We start from the raw sequence: 15,934 nt of genomic DNA, 5'->3' as shown, positions 1-15,934 counted from the left end.
ATCCGATATATTTCGCAGACGCAGGGCCTGCCAGCTGAGTATTTACTGAGTGCAGGGACGAAGACTACGAGATTTTTCAACAGAGATACAGATTCGCCGTATCCGCTGTGGAGGCTAAAGGTGAAGATGTTGCTTCTCAGCTTCCTTCATTAGGGCCTGCATCTCATAATGCCGAAACATGATTGAGGCCTGTGGGCTTTAAGGCGGGCTGATAGGCAGTTGCTGCAACAACGTGATGTGGCTTTTGTGTGGCTTGGCAAATTAATGCCTCGGGTCTTCAAAACGTTTGCAGATTCATAGAGAGGGCTCAGTGAAGTAGGCTGGACTCCTCCTCACCTCCCTGCTGGGATTGTTTTGGGAGAGGATGTTGTCTCTTTGCATAAGAACATCAGAAGAGGCATGTCGGATAATACCAAAAGCCCCTTTAATACATCATTCTGTTTCAAACACAGGCCAAACATCCAGAAACTAATTCTATACACCACCACGTTGCTTTTACAATAAATATAAATATAGTGGGGGGAAAGGCTGTGGTTGCCATTTGTTGAGTATGGTAAAGGTAAAGGGACCCCTGACCATTAGGTCCAGTTGTGACCGACTCTGGGCTTGTGGTGCTCTTCTCGCTTTATTGGCCGAGGGAGCTGGTGTACAGCTTCTGGGTCATGTGGCCAGCATGACTAAGCCGCTTCTGGCGAACCAGAGCAGCACACGGAAACGGCGTTTACCTTCCTGCTGGAGCGGTACCTATTTATCTACTTGCACTGGCGTGCTTTTGAACTGCTAGGTTGGCAGGAGCAGGACTGAGCAATGGGAGCTCACCCCGTCACAGGGATTCGAACCGCTGACCTTCTGATCGGCAAGTCCTAGGCTCTGTGGTTTAACCCACAGCACCACCCATGTCTGTTGAGTATGGTAGCACCCCCAAAAAACCCAAAGCCATGTGGGGCTCCAAGTCTAGGGTGACCAAACATCTATTCCTTGCATCCATTCTGTTAGTAGCATGACCCTGTTCCCTGCCCCCCACAAATGTAAAAAAAGCTTTACACAGGCATTGAATAGGGGAAAGATGCCACCATTTCCCTCTACAACTGTGCGTTACCGAGTCTGCAGCTCACATCTGATGAAAATTTAGCAGCGGTCTCGAAACTATGGATTTACTTCAATTTCTGTGCAATTTCATGTGAGATGGACAATATGTAAAACAACCAATAAAGCTACTTGGGAGCTTGGCCGAAAGGGGTGGAAGGTTTTGTGGTGCCTACCTGGAGTAGCAATGAAGGTTAAATAGAGTTCAGAGCAGATGCAGGTAACTGACTTTTTCTTGATTCTGAACAGACACCGGATGATCATGAGGCAGAGACGGGGATCAAGTCAAAAGAAGCAAGAAAGTATATTTTCAATTGTTTGGATGATATGGCACAGGTAAGAACATTGGTGAAATATTCAGGGTAATATCCAGCCAAATAACCCACTGCAGGATAACAATGTATTCTCCATTCTTGTGCAAACTCCGTTAGAGAATTTTGGTGTTATATGCTTAAACACCCCTGTGGGACTGCTCAATTTATTGCTGCTACACTCACTGGTCATATTCCTCAGCCATGCCTTTGGTGCCATGTGAAGGGGCCTTATGTGTATACATCGCAGTACACGTAAGGGCCCTCCATGCATTTGTCATAACCTGTGGAGCAGGCCTAGGCAAACTCGACCCTCCAGGTGTTTTGGGACTACAACTCCCACCATCCCTAGCTAACAGGACCAGTGGTCAGGGATGATGGGAGTCGTAGTCCCAAAACATCTGGAGGGCCAGGTTTGCCTGTGCCTGCTGTGAAGCAACTTGCACAAAGGGAGACTGTCTTCATGCTAGCTTTGCCTGCACGGTTGAGGACTCTGTGAATCTTTGATCGTTCGTAGGCTGTTCCCCTGATCCTGCCAAACACGTGTAGGCATCTGGCTGGGTGTGATTTCTCTAGGCCCAGGACTTGCAGAAATGTAGTTTTGCTACTGTTTTTCCTTTCAGGTGAATATGACAACAGACTTGGAAGGCAGCGATATGTTGGTTGAAAAGGCAGACCGGCGGGAGTTCATAGATCTGTTAAAGAAGATGTTGACGATAGACGCGGATAAGAGGATAACACCGATCGAAACCCTCAACCACCCATTTGTCACCATGACGCACTTGCTGGACTTCCCCCATAGCACCCAGTAAGCTCCTTTCTCTCTGCTTTGGGTTGCAGGTCTCAGAGCAGTGTCTGCTCAAATGTGCTTTGAATTTGAGTCGCAGCCAAGCAGAGTGAATACCAACAGAACCTGGATGCCAGGAAAACCAATATCATGGCAAGAATGTTTTGATAAGTGTGGCTGCCATCTCCTGATCCTGACAGGGCCTAAACCGAGTTGCTTTAACAGCTCTGGGCCAGTGAGACATTATTCAGGAATGAGCAATTTGTTACGGTGGCTTGTTCACCTGTTCCCTACCTTCTGCAGGTGGTAGGATTAATTTTCATGCAATAACTCTGTGGGAGGATAAGGTAGGTGAGTGGACTCCAGAATCAGAAGTTTCACTGCCAGGATCTGTCTGTCATCCTAGCAGGGTGAGAGAAAAGATTCTATGAACGGAAAACAGAGACACACTATGTACTTTTGTAATTCAAGAAAACCTTTAATAATAATAAAAAATTAAAGGAAAGGCCACATTCACTCCATACATTTTAAAAACACTTCTATTTTATCTATTTATTATTATTTTATATTAAATTTATAAGCTTAATAAATTCATTCAAAGATCTCAGGAAGGTTCACAAGATGAAAATACAGGATAAAACCACAAATTAATAGTTAGCACACACACAAAAATCCCTCCCCTTCCTACAGACACATTTAAAAGGCTGTACAATATTAATCAGTCCAAGGCCTGGTTGAAGAGGGACATTTTCACTTGGTGCCTAAAGTTGTATAATTAATGTGCCAGGCGAACCTTTTTAACAGTCATGGCTTCCGCCATGTTGTAGTTCATTATAACTGCTTATAGTTGTTAGGAGGCACCTATTCCCTGCCAAGAGCTACAGCTCTCAGAGTTATTGAACAATTAGTCCCTCTTCACGGGGAACTCTGGGAATTGTCCCTCTGTGAGGGAAATATAGGGATCTCCTAACAACTCTCAGCACCCTTACCAAACTGCAGTTCCCAGAATATTTTGCAGGGAAGCCGTGACTGTTTGAAGTAGTTTTATAGCACTCTAAATGTAGGGTGTGAATGTGGCCAAAGTTGCTGAGAGAAGTCATGGAAACACTTTCTTTCCTGAGGGTGGAAACCACTTCTGAAAATGGCAGCCACAAGCCTCATTAACACACTTCCGTAATGTGAAGCGCAACTTGCCTGCTGCTATGATGTCATGGCGTTTTGCATTTGCTTGCCCTTGCCCCACATCATTTGGCTATGAGTTCCATTTTTATACCACAAGACAAGATAAGCTGTATTAAACATGACAGAGGTCAGGAGGGCGGCAGGACACGGGACTCTTACTTTCAGCAGCAGCTGGGTGTTTTCAAGTAACCTGTAGTTACACACTAAGAGGTGTCTGAACGAGCATTTGTCAGGAGCTATTGATCTCTCTGGAATCTTACCACAAAGTGGGAAGCTGGACTTATTGACCCCAGAGAATACATTTCTTGCAGTAGAGCTTCTTTGCACGACCAAGGGAATGTGCTCATACATGACATCCAAACTGTCGTAAAGTTGCATTCCTTTTTATTTTATTTGATCCTTACAAATGAAGGGGCAGAAAATGGTAAGGAGTGTCCATTGGGTCTGCTTGCTACAGGGATCACGTCAGTAGCAGGGACTCAGCTTTGGAACTGCTCTCTGTAGAGCAGGGGCTTCTCCTGTTCCTGGCATTCCTAGAATATTTAAACTTGCTGAGGTTTGGTTTCAGAGCTGGAGTGGTTTTAAGGATTGAGGACAACAAGCAACAATGTAAACTGCACAGAAAATAGGCTATGATTTGCAACTGATCGCGATGTTTGCTTCATAGATAGTACAGATCATTGTGATGCTTTTGAGCCTTGGAACACACCAACGTTACATCCTTGTTTCTGTTTTGTAACAGTGGCTTCCATAGCTGCCCTCAAACAATCCCGGGAACTGTAGCGTGGCGAGTTTGATAGGGCTGGGAATACTAGCTGCCTCTTGCCACTCCTGTGCCAGAATGGCAGTTCTTTTATTTCCTAGAAAGAAGTCATGTCTACCAAACAATTTAAGTTTGTGGTGTATGTACATCATTGGTGAAATGGGCAGTATCCCTTTGGCTTTCCTGCTTCTTCATGCCCTCTTTCTCATAAACAGTGTCAAGTCCTGTTTCCAGAACATGGAGATTTGCAAGCGGCGGGTGAACATGTACGACACAGTGAATCAGAGCAAGACCCCATTCATCACCCACGTGGCCCCAAGCACATCAACCAACCTCACCATGACCTTCAACAACCAGCTCAATACAGTTCATAACCAGGTGAGGGGAACCATCACAATGCAGTCTCTCTGTGTGTGTTTGCGTGTGTGTATGCAGGCTTGGCCAACTCTCTTTGAAACTTTTCCACACACAAAGACTTCACCAGATTCTTGATTAACTCTTATTAGTGGAAAGGATTCTGTATATTCCCCACTCTGTGTGATCACAAGATTTTGGCATTTGGTGCAGAATAAAGGCACTTGCAGTTTACAGGAAGGGCTATAGGTCAGCGAAGGGACCCACAATAAATTCCTGGCTGCTCTACCTAAAAGAAAGCCCTTTCTGCCCAAGAGAGCTTCTCTCAGTCAGAGTAACAGACCAATCAATTGACTCACTATAAGGCCATCATTTCAGTCTTTCATAGCTTCCATAGCTGCCCTCAACAGTCCATAATTTCATGAGTAGAATCTGATAGACTTCCTTCTTTGTCATTCCACCTCTACAGGTAGAGGAGAAGGAAATCTCCTTTCGAGGGACAGGATAGGTTTGCATATATATTTTTCTTCCCACTCAGCCTCAGCAGATGTTCTTGGTTTTAAAGAATCCAAATTCTTGAACAGAATACGTGTTTCTTGAAAAAATAATTTTTAAAATCTTTTTTTAAAATCCGGTATGCAGGCAGCGCCATACGTGTCAGAGGGCAGAAACACCAAAAATTCTCCCAGTATCTAGTAACTGCATATGCCTGCAAATATCCTGCTGTCACCCACGCCTTATATAAGGCCCTTACAGGGTCATGTAATCCACAAGCCTCATTCAGAAAGTGGAAAACAGCCGGTGTGCCGAACAGGTAACTCATCAAAGTCAGCCAAGCCACCAACTGCGGATCAAGTCATTCACACACATTATAGGATTAAGGAATAAAAATATTTAGCAATTTTCCAGTCTTCCTTTTCGTAGGCAGAAACATATATGCACCATTCTGTACCTGCATGACAACAGTGCACTTACCCTTCCTGCCTTCTTTCTCACAAGAAATGCAGGCTGCATTCTTTGGCCCGATTACGCGAGATGAAGTCTTAATGAACGTAGTGGTACTTTCTTCAGAGTACACCTGTATTGAATTGGACTGGTAGATGCTTCCTTTCCCCCACAAAACAAACACATACTCTGCAGGGGATGTTGGCTGTGGCATGTTCCTTACCTTGATGATACCAGCTGCTTTTGGGGGGCTGCGGGCTCAGTGCTCCCCAGTTGTTGCCATTGTTGTTGTATTCTGGTCATTTCTCAATCACGAGCAGAACAGTGGTGCATGCAATGGCTAAAGAAAAGTCTTCATCCTTACACATCCTTACACATCCTTAGCTTCCACCTTTTTACTTGTACCCTCCTCCCCTTTTTCTGCTGCCCTTCTTTATGTCGCTTGCCTTTCCTTTTTGCAACTTGTTGTCTTGCCTTATTTATATTACCTTCCATTATTATTATTATTATTATTATTATTATTATTATTATTAGCTTTTTTCCAACATTGCCATCTCCTTCATATTATGTTTTTATTCCATTTTAAATCCCACCACTCCTTTAGGCCACCACCCTGGCTCCCACCTCCACCACCAGTGCCACTATTTCCTTAGCCAACCCTGAAGTCTCCATACTAAACTACCAATCTGCACTCTACCAGCCCTCGGCAGCCTCCATGGCCGCGGTGGCCCAGAGAAGCGTCCCCCTGCAGACGGGGACGGCGCAGATATGTGCTCGCCCCGACCCCTTCCAGCAAGCCCTCATCGTGTGTCCTCCAGGCTTCCAAGGTAAGAGACGCTGCTTATCTGCTACAAACCTGCCATTCCCTTGTCTCATTCGAAGCGTTTCTGCTTATTGGGCCAGTGCATTTCTCTGGGATGCTCCTCGCGTTGACAAAGGAGATATGCTTGGCAGGCAGAAACGAGAAACGAAACCCAGGTAGAACTTAAGAAGAACCTGCTAGCCAAGGCCAAAGACCCATCTAGTCCAGCCACCCATATGCCCGTGGGAAATCCACAAGCAGGACCCTAGGACAAGAGCACTCTTCTGTGGCGTTCAGAAGCATCCCTGCCTCTGACTGTGAAGGCAGCATCAACCAGGGAGAGGCCACCAGTCAGAAGAAGAGGACCTGTGTTGCATTCAGGGCCACTCAGGCTGAGTCCTTAGGAGCCTCAGTAAAAAGATGGAAAGGCCTCTTCCTGAGACCTTGAGGAGCCACAGGCAAGCAAGGCAGTTGATCTTGGGCTAGACAGATTAGCCAGTCTGACCTGGTGTAGTCTGAACTGGAGCATCATGGCGGAGTATTTGAGTACAGTGGTACCTTGGTTCTCGAACTTGATCGATCCTGGGAGTCCATTCGACTCCCGAAACCATTCGAAAACCAAGGCTTGGCTTCCGATTGGCTGCAGGACCTTCCTGCACTCAAGTGGAAGCTGTGGCGGACGTTCGGCTTCCGAGAAACGTTCTCAAACCAGAACATTTCCGGGTTTGCGACAACTAAGCCGTTCAGGACTAGTGTACTACTGTATTTTCATAATACTCAAGAAGTCTGTGGGAGACAAAATGTATCTCCTGAAGCGGTAGCACAAATATGCTCCTGGTGACGCAGCTGCACGAGAAAACAAGACTTCCTTGGCCCTTTGCAGCTTCCGAAATGTCGTCGGTGAAAGTCACGCAGAGCATGTTGCAGTAGTTTAGTAGCTGGAGTGCTATGAGGCTTGGGTTAAAGTAATGCTTGGTTGATTGCCAACCTGGTCCGCTCGGTGCCCTTACGGGCATGGTGTCTGAAATGAGTCTCTCTTGGAATGTTAACTAACTCCGTTTTCCTGGCTGACTGAGAAATAATCCTCCTGAAGATAATTTCATAGATTCAGCCTGGGCATTGGTTCAGAAAAGCTTATAGTGCTGCTGCTGCTAAGCTATTCTTTGTCCCCATTAGGGGAAACCACATGCGTTTTGGGCAGACCCATAAAGGAGCAGAATAACGGCCTGTTTCCTCAGGTCAGGAAGGATGGAGCTTGGGTGAGAGCTTAGACTGGAGGCCTACATAAGAGCTGGAAGCCCTACCGTTCCTGGCTTTCAGTCAGGCCCTGATTCCAATAGGTATTTTCATTTGCTTCCTCCTCTGTTGAGTAGCCTCTCGGGCAGCTAACTGGCCACTTCTGAAGCCCGTGCCTGTCTCACTGAACCTTCTGCTCCTGTGTTCCTGGGAGAAAGGGTGGGTGGGTATGCGGATGAGAAATGGCCAGGGACCTAGGTAGTTGGTGTGGGGACCTCTAGTCTGGGAAAAGGGATGTCCAGATTCGATGGCTCCTCCGGATCATGGGCAGGGTGGAGATCTTCTGGAGGGCTCTGCTCCTCTTGCTCCTCACCTGAGGAATGAGATCTGGGCAGGGTTGAAACCCTGCAAGTTCCAGGACTAAGCCATCAGGTTAGAAAAGCATGGCTCAGTAAATCAAAGCTTTGCCTAAGATGGAAAATTCCCCTGACCCATCAGTATAGCTGCACCAAATGCACAGCTGTGTGATGTGATCCTAACCTGTGGCAGAACAAGGGTACAGGTTGATGTGCATGGGCTGGGTTGCAATGCACTACAGCCATGGTCAGTTTTTGGGGAGGGGGTTTACTTGGTGGGATTTGGGACAGGGAAACTGAAGAAAAGACCCATTTCTTCTACCAGGAGCTGTCCCTGCCTTCGCACACATCTGGATTCTGCTGCCGTCTGGCAGCCTGCGCTGCTGCCACCTGGCTCCTTCTCTCTCTCTCTCTCTCTCTCTGCCTCATTTTTATCCAAAGATATTAAAGTTCTTTGCAGATATTGATGTCTCGGCGCACTGCTGTGCAGCAGACGTTTTATCCTTTTTATGCGGGGTTAAAATAACATAAAAGAGCTCGAGGGTGAAATCCTGAAAAGTCCCCTGAGTCTTATTTACAAAAGCTACAAAGGGCATTTTGACTATTTTGGGCAAATTTTTATCCTCAATTATTTCTTCAGCTCAAAAGGCAGGACGGCAGAAAGGATGACAGGCTGCTGGAGTCTTAATTTCTCCCCTTGTGTGTAGCAACAGGCGGCGCTTCCTCCGGAGACGGAGATGTCTCTTTTTCAGCTGTGGCATTCAGCCAGCCTGTATTGGGAAGCTATTGGGAAGTGGCACAAAAATAGATGCATTGACTCCGCTTAATTTCTACTCCACCCCATCCCAACGGCTCAAGGACAGTAGCAACCATTCAAAGCAACACAAAACATAAACAGATTAAAAAAACCGCAGGCACAGAATTTCTTCTCTTTTTCAGAAGGGAATGGAAACACGCCTCCTTTTTTGTTGTTCCTTCTGCCTTGTTTTGCTGTTGTTGTTTTTCTTATCCAGGCCCTGTGTCTTGAATGTCCCGGTGTTGCTTTTTGGCGTTAAAACTCTCTTCCTGTCAGTTTTTGGATTTTTTAAAGTTTTAATTGTTTAAATTTGTTTCTGTTGAAGGCAAGCCACCATGCCCACTTCCCAGTGGTCCATTCCAAAGAGGCAAAACCCTGTGTGGGTTATATGTCCCAGACTGGGGCAGGGAGAAGGGTGTTTGGTGATTTTGGGGAGGAGACAAAAAGGTGGACTTGCTGATTCCAGCAGCACTCTTTTTAGTAACTGCACACGGTGGTGTCTGCGGGTGGTCGTGGTTTGGGTAAACTGACCTTGCAGGCCAAATTGGACCCCTTTGTGGGTCAGTCTTGGCCCACAGGTTCCCAGCCCCTGGTGTTCAACTAGGTACCACACTTCTCCACCCCACCCAAAAAACATGTAGCTCTGCCTGGTTGTGTGTTAACATTTACACTGAAGCTAGCTGGCCTCTTCAGTATGTGATGGAAAGCTCAGTGAATCACTTGGCTTTTCCTCTGTTACCGTCACAACCATCTGGCTTTCCTCTGTTGCTGTCATTGCGGTTTCAGGGTTGACTTGAAAGGGCAAAGTGACCGCCGGTGGTTCCTATATCACAGTGCAAGATCAACTAAGAAAGTTTGAACGCTCACAGAGTGTTTCAATATCATTTGACTCACTTATATTCTTATCACTATTCTTTTTTCAGCCTTCCGAATGCAGCATATTTGCTCTGAGTTGGCAGGTCCTCATTTCTGTTTATTTAATTTAATTTATCACAGGGATTTATACCTCACTCTCCAACAGCTTCCCAGGGTGAGGTGACTTACAAAAAGTTAAAACCACTAAGCCTTTGTAAGGTTGGGTATGACTCTTTTTTTTATGAGCGTATGGTGTATGAAATGTGTTATTGCGTATATTAAATTACAACAAGGCAGATTAAAACAGCAACATTAAAACAATCAGCAGAAGTAGCATAAAAGGAGTCTGCATAAAATTAATTCACAGTGGATTTTAAGCAGTCCAGGAAAAGAAGAACGTGTTTCCTTGGCTCCCAAAAGATGTCAAGGCAGGCGCAAGGCAAGTTTCCCTGGGGAGAGCATTCCACAGTAAGGGTGCCACCACCAAGCAGGAACCGTCTGTCCCGCCTCAAATGGTGAGGGAAGCCAAAAAGGATCTGGGTTGAAGAGCCTCCTTTATTGGCTTGAGGTATAGTCTACATTCACAGGATTGTAGAGCCTGATTTTCAGAGATGCTAGAAACTGGCTTAGTGGGTCTAGCTTTGCTTATCATTGGCTAGGCCACAACTGGAATTGAATGCCCAGTCTAGGTTGGCATATTATTATAACCGTGTATAGACACTGCAGAGAACTCTGTGGAGAGCAATAAGGTGGAATAATACAAAGGAGAAACTCCTTCCTGCCTAAGAAAAAGCTAGCTAGTGGAAAATCAAATTTCTCCTGAAATAAATTGATAGATCTGAGCTGTGGTGGTGATGATGCTAGAATTACAGTTTTGAGCTTTATGAAATCTAAAGCTAGTAATTTCCTTTCTAATGATTATTTGCCTGAGGTACTGCTGGAAATAGCAGAGCCAGCCTTCAAAAAAAGTCCTAGTGGGGTGAGTGAGGTATTCTTTTTCTCCCTTGTATTTGTAGCACCCATATATTAATCTATGTGGAGGGTCTGTGGGCCCTGTGTTCAGGTGGGGAAGCCTTACAGTTCAATTCTTTTATTGTATGCGTGTTTAGTGAAACACGTTACGTTGACCTGTGCTTCTGTATGTGCTTTTTATTTCTATTTGTATTGAATCGTTCTGGCCTATGGTTCTGAGTGATAACAATTTATTCGCCTAAGAAAACCAGGAATAATCCGCTTCGGCCAGCGCATGGAATGTGAGAAGAGACATGTTCAAATGGCAGGTTTCGATGTGATAAAATGGCATGATTGACAACCAGAAAGTCCTTCTGGCCAGAGAGAAGAGTTGCCCAGGAGAATTTAAGGTGCTTGTTCCTAGAAAAGCAACTGATGATGGCTAACACTTTTTATCTTTTCTTTTCACAGGGTTACAGACGTCCCCTTCAAAGCATGCTGGGTATTCAGTCCGGATGGAGAACGCTGTTCCAATCGTCACTCAGGCTCCTGGGGCTCAGCCCCTTCAGATCCAGCCAGGACTTTTAGCACAGGTAAATTTGAATAGAACCGTAGAATTGTAGAGTTGTTAAGGGACCCTGAGAGTCATCTGGTCCGACCTCCTGCAATGCAGGAATCTCAACTAGATCGTACATGATAGATGGCCACCCAACCTCTGCTTATAAACCTCCGAGGAAGGAGAGTCCACCATTTTACGAGGAAGTCCGTTCCACTGTTGAACAGCTCTTACTGTAAGCTGTCAGTCGTAATGCGAAGAACTGGATGCAGAGAGCAACTATTTTTTCAGTTTCTTAATTAGGAGAGTGCCACTTGTGTGTGGATGCTAATTTGGATTTTGACTATTAAAGGGTTCATGATGCTGCAGTTTTTTTACCCACCAGCTTTTAATTCCCTAGAAACTCTCACTAATGCAGATCCCCCAAAGCTGTCACTATTGACCCCCTGGGATCAGGGTGAATAAAAACCCAGGGGTTAGAAAAGGGTCAAAAAGGGCTAGGGGTGGGGAAGAAGTTTACGAGGTATAGTGTGTATACTTTAATTAAAAACTTATGAGTGTGAGACATAAAATAAAAGGCATAGGAAAATACAGTGAGGAACATGTGCATTTAATAAGATGATTCCTCAACACAACGGTATTCCTTTTTTCACATTTAATGATTCCTACTCATTGTGATTGCCGAATTAAAATTGTTAATTATATATTAATATTTCTTGACCTTGTTTCATTTAGATTCCTATGAATTTGCGCTGGTGTCAATGACAAATTTGTATATTCTTTAAGTGGTCTATGAACTCAGTCTAATGGCGCCTGAGAACACCATGCAGTTTCACAGAATTTGCTATCTCTCCATTTTTTTAAATCCACTTGTCCCAAAGACAGAAAAAAAAGACATTGAGGATGAACGATCTGTTCTACATCTTCTCTTCATTGTGTTAGGGAAATAAAGTCTAAATATTAATAATGACATCACTGAACATGGGGTACTAGGAATATAGCAGAGGTCATTTTAGGTCAGGTGCAGCAAAGGTCTGCCTCTTTATAAGGCAGGGTGTGGGGCATTCGACCACAGCTGCCAGACACTTAGGCTGCATACGCACCTTACATTTAAAGCATCCCAAAGAATCACAGGGATTATAGTTTACCTTTCACAGAGCTACAGTTCCCAGCACCCATAGCAAACTTTAGCTCCCAGGATTCTTTGGGGAAAGCCGTGTTCTTTAAACGTAGTCGTGCGTATGCAGCCTTGGGGACTCTGACCATCCCATTATATGAGCCCCCTTGTATCCCAGACTAATTCAATTTGAATCAGTGCGTCAGAGCGAATGTCGTTCTCTATGCCAGAGCATTCCAGCGTTCTCAGGCATCAGCAGACTCCAAAATCCTGCCAAAGCGTTGCCTTGCCTGGATAGCATTCCGGCGAGTGTTAGTTCAGTCCTTTTCCTTTTGCCTGCTGCCAGCCCAGCTTATCTGGGAAAGGCAGTATGGAAAAGAACTTGAAGCTTGCCTGATTTCCTTTTCATTAACTAAGTGGTGCCTCCTGTTCCCATGAAGAGTCTTTGTTAAGCAGCTGCCTCTTTGACATGAATGAAGTCCACCTCCATGAAAAGCACGCCATCCTTTTCCAAGTGGTACACTCAAGGGGAAGGGGGGCGGCAGCGGCAGGGTGGAAAGACAGACCTACCCGTCTCATTTAAAAATAAAATAAATGGGAGCAATTCAAAAGGGCGAACGAGAAAGGAGGAGGGTCTGTTTCCTTCCAAAGCTAAAAGAAAGTAAGTGAATTTTGCAAACGTAAATATGTAAAATATTTGGACAGAAGCACCGTGTGAAATGATCTGGCTGTGAGCGTGTACAGTTTCAAAAATCAGACCCCCAAACATATTCCAGACTTCTCAGTTGGCCTTAATACAACTGGCAATCCCAGTAAAGGTAAAGGTACCCCTGCCCATACGGGCCAGTCGTGTCCAACTCTAGGGTTGTGCGCCCATCTCACTTAAGAGGCCGGGAGCCAGCGCTGTCCGGAGACACTTCCGGGTCACGTGGCCAGCGTGACAAGCTGCATCTGGCGAGCCAGCGCAGCGCGCGGAAACACCGTTTACCTTCCCGCTAGTAAGCAGTCCCTATTTATTTACTTGCACCCGGGGATGCTTTCGAGCTGCTAGGTTGGCAGGCGCTGGGACCGAGCAACGGGAGCGCACCCCGCCGTGGGGATTCGAACCGCCAACCTGACGATCGGCAAGTCCTAGGCGCTGAGGTTTTACCCACAGTGCCACCCGCGTCCCGGCAATCCCAGTAGACAGGCTCAAAACATGGGGCTAAGCTGAACGCTAAGGCAGAAGTGGAGGCTGTCCGTAGAATCATTGTACCACTTAAACAGTGGCTAAAGATTGAAGTGTGAGCACAGCCTGGGATTTTTACATTCTGCAGGAGCCCAAAAAAAATAAAAAACTATTCCTGCACTTTCATAAAGGGCCACTCCCATGATTAATTGTGACAGGTGACAGAAGGGTAGTTGTACGGCAACGTCCAATGAGCCATAGGTTCCCCTCCCTGAACTTTTCGAACGAAACAGGTAGTCCCAAGCAAGGATCTAGAGTTTCAAAACATCACCGCAATAAACAATTAATATAGAGGGTCAAAGGAATAAATTCCACGTAACACATGAAACAGGTAACAGCCAGCCTCAACCTGGTGCCTTCCAGGTGTTTTGGACTTCAACTTCCATCAGCCCTGGCCAGCATGGGCCAATGTTCAGGGATGATGGGAATTTTGGGCCAAAATATTTAAAGGGACACCAAGTTGGGAAAAGGCCTTCTGGCCCACAGGCTGTGACATCTATGGATGCTTAAGCCCTGACAGCTCTCAATTTAGAAACTGACCTCTTTGAAGAACATTTCTAAGTTGCCACCTTCTTTCCTAGCTTGAGATGCTGTGCATTTAAGAGCTACATGACAAACAATAATTCAAAAGGTGCAGCTGTCCCCAGTGTAAAAATGCCACCAGGTAGAAAGCTGTGCCTGTTGAGTTTTTGGCATGTGGCTTTCCCCCTCTGACAGGAGGGGGGAAATAGCAACCCTGCTTTAACGTCCTGATACTGTGAAATATTTACGCCCAACATCACTGGAAGGGTAAGACTGATGGGCTGAAGCTGGTATATTATCTTCAGAGATGTTGATTGCAGGAAATGTGATATGCAAGTCAGATGAAGTGTGCTGCATGCAACTCCTGGAGCAGGTGGTGAAAAATCAGTCATCACATCCAACCTTTTAGGATTTGTTTTTACCCACACGAGGCAACTATATCAGTTTGCCTGACTGTACAGGTGAGAGACAGCTCTGGTTGCACTCTTTGTAAGCATAGCTGCAGCTTCTTAAAGAGATATGACCTGTTAAGGTAGGACCGCCATGATTCCTGGTCGGGGCTTGTCCTTTTGGTGGGGAGGGGAATCAGATTTTGCATTAGAGAACCTGAATTTCTTCCTTAAAAATTGGAAAAGAAATGTGTATGTGTGCGCGCGCGTGCGCGCACACACACACAGATCACAAGATCAGGGTTTTTCATGAGGATGTAGACTAATGCCAGCTCAATACATTTTGCCAGTCACAGGTGGTATGGTAAGGCAGAAACACTTCTATAACCTCACAACAGGTGAATCATGGCAACTTAACAAGAGGGGAGGAATGAGGTAGTAGGGAGGGCAGCGTAATGCAAACACACCAGCAGCAGTGTGTTTGAATGTTGTGGACCTCACTGCTGCTTCACTCCTCCTGGTAAGTAGCAGCAGCAGCTCACCTGCCAGGAGGTCAGGTGAACACCTGCACCCTACCATGCTGCCCACAATGGCATTGTGCTGCCCGAGGCAAAGCAAGCAACGCTCCCTGTGAGGGTGCTTAGTACCCAAGACCAGCCACGTTATTTTGGTACCTGAGAGAGAAAGTCACTGGCAGTAAAAGCATAATAATAAAAACAAATGAATAACAGTGTGCTACCCTTTCATGATGCCCGGAGTCAGCTACCTGAGGTGGTCACCAAACTTTGCCTAATGTTCGGGCTGACCATTGGATAGAAACCCATAGGCAGCCAGGGGTGAGGACCGTGTGGCCCTCTAAATGTTGTTGAACTCCCACTCCCATCAGCCTAAGCCAGCAAACTCAAGGGCCAGGGCTGATGGGAGTTGTAGTCTAATAACATCCAAAGGGCCATAGGTTCCCCATCTCTGCTCTACATATTAACTCAGAAGCAAGTCCTGCTGACTTTAAGGGAAGCTGACTCCCAGGTCAGTGTGTGTAGGATCAGGCCGAACCCAGTGGGGCTAATTCCTCAGTAAGCATGCATAGGATCAAGTCTTTATGTGGCTATCTGAGGACAAAATGAGTGCTTAGCCATGGAAATGGATGGTGCCCCAGTCAAACCAGTGGTCTGAATTCTCCCAGTTAACCTTTTCCATGCAAACGGCTAGGGAAAAAGCCTGCTCCCAATTCTTGAACGCCTGAAACAAATTATTCATTATTTTTGAGCGTAAAATCCAAAGTGCTTTTGTGGAGAATTTCGGCCTTCGGAGTGTTGAGTGCTCGCAGCTGTGGGTATTAAGCTGCCACCCTTGGTTTCCAGGAGCAAGCAAATCTTTTAGCACATGCATTTCTTAAATCTGTTCTCAGAAGGGATTAAGTTGCCCTGCCGTGTCATGCAGGGGGAATCTGAATGTGACCTACTTGTAAAATATAATATGACTCCAAAATTGAGTCATTTGAGCAAGATGACACTTGCGCATGTCTTAGGTGACAGTCTGTGCAGAATTATGCTTACATGGCAGTGAGGCTGCTCACACGGAACAGGCCTTGGCACCTCCTAGCACCACTTTAGAAGATACCAAAAGAAAAGAGGACTTCGCGCCCGTTTGATGGAACCTAACATTTCACAATCCGAACACTTTCTTGATAATAATATG

At 45.8% G+C, this 15,934-nt stretch overlaps 1 protein-coding gene across 4 annotated transcripts in view; it reads left to right on the top strand.

The window, feature by feature from the left end:
* The window catches only part of HIPK2 (homeodomain interacting protein kinase 2), a 178,489-nt gene that overhangs the window by 130,604 nt on the left and 31,951 nt on the right, over positions 1–15,934 (top strand). For 3 of the 4 annotated variants that reach the window (XM_081212221.1, XM_081212222.1, XM_081212220.1), the window contains exons 4-9: positions 1–120; positions 1,336–1,422; positions 2,021–2,205; positions 4,345–4,507; positions 6,033–6,255; positions 10,896–11,017. In XM_081212221.1, the coding sequence (XP_081068347.1) occupies positions 1–120; positions 1,336–1,422; positions 2,021–2,205; positions 4,345–4,507; positions 6,033–6,255; positions 10,896–11,017 (900 nt within the window). The remainder of the gene's footprint in view (positions 121–1,335; positions 1,423–2,020; positions 2,206–4,344; positions 4,508–6,032; positions 6,256–10,895; positions 11,018–15,934) is intronic. The other variant, XM_081212223.1, reaches the window with a different exon arrangement.

The sequence above is a fragment of the Podarcis bocagei genome (genome assembly GCF_964188305.1).
Source record: "Podarcis bocagei genome assembly, chromosome: 10".
NCBI classification, from domain to species: Eukaryota; Metazoa; Chordata; class Lepidosauria; order Squamata; family Lacertidae; genus Podarcis; species Podarcis bocagei.
This window is presented reverse-complemented; position numbering and strand designations above follow the sequence as displayed.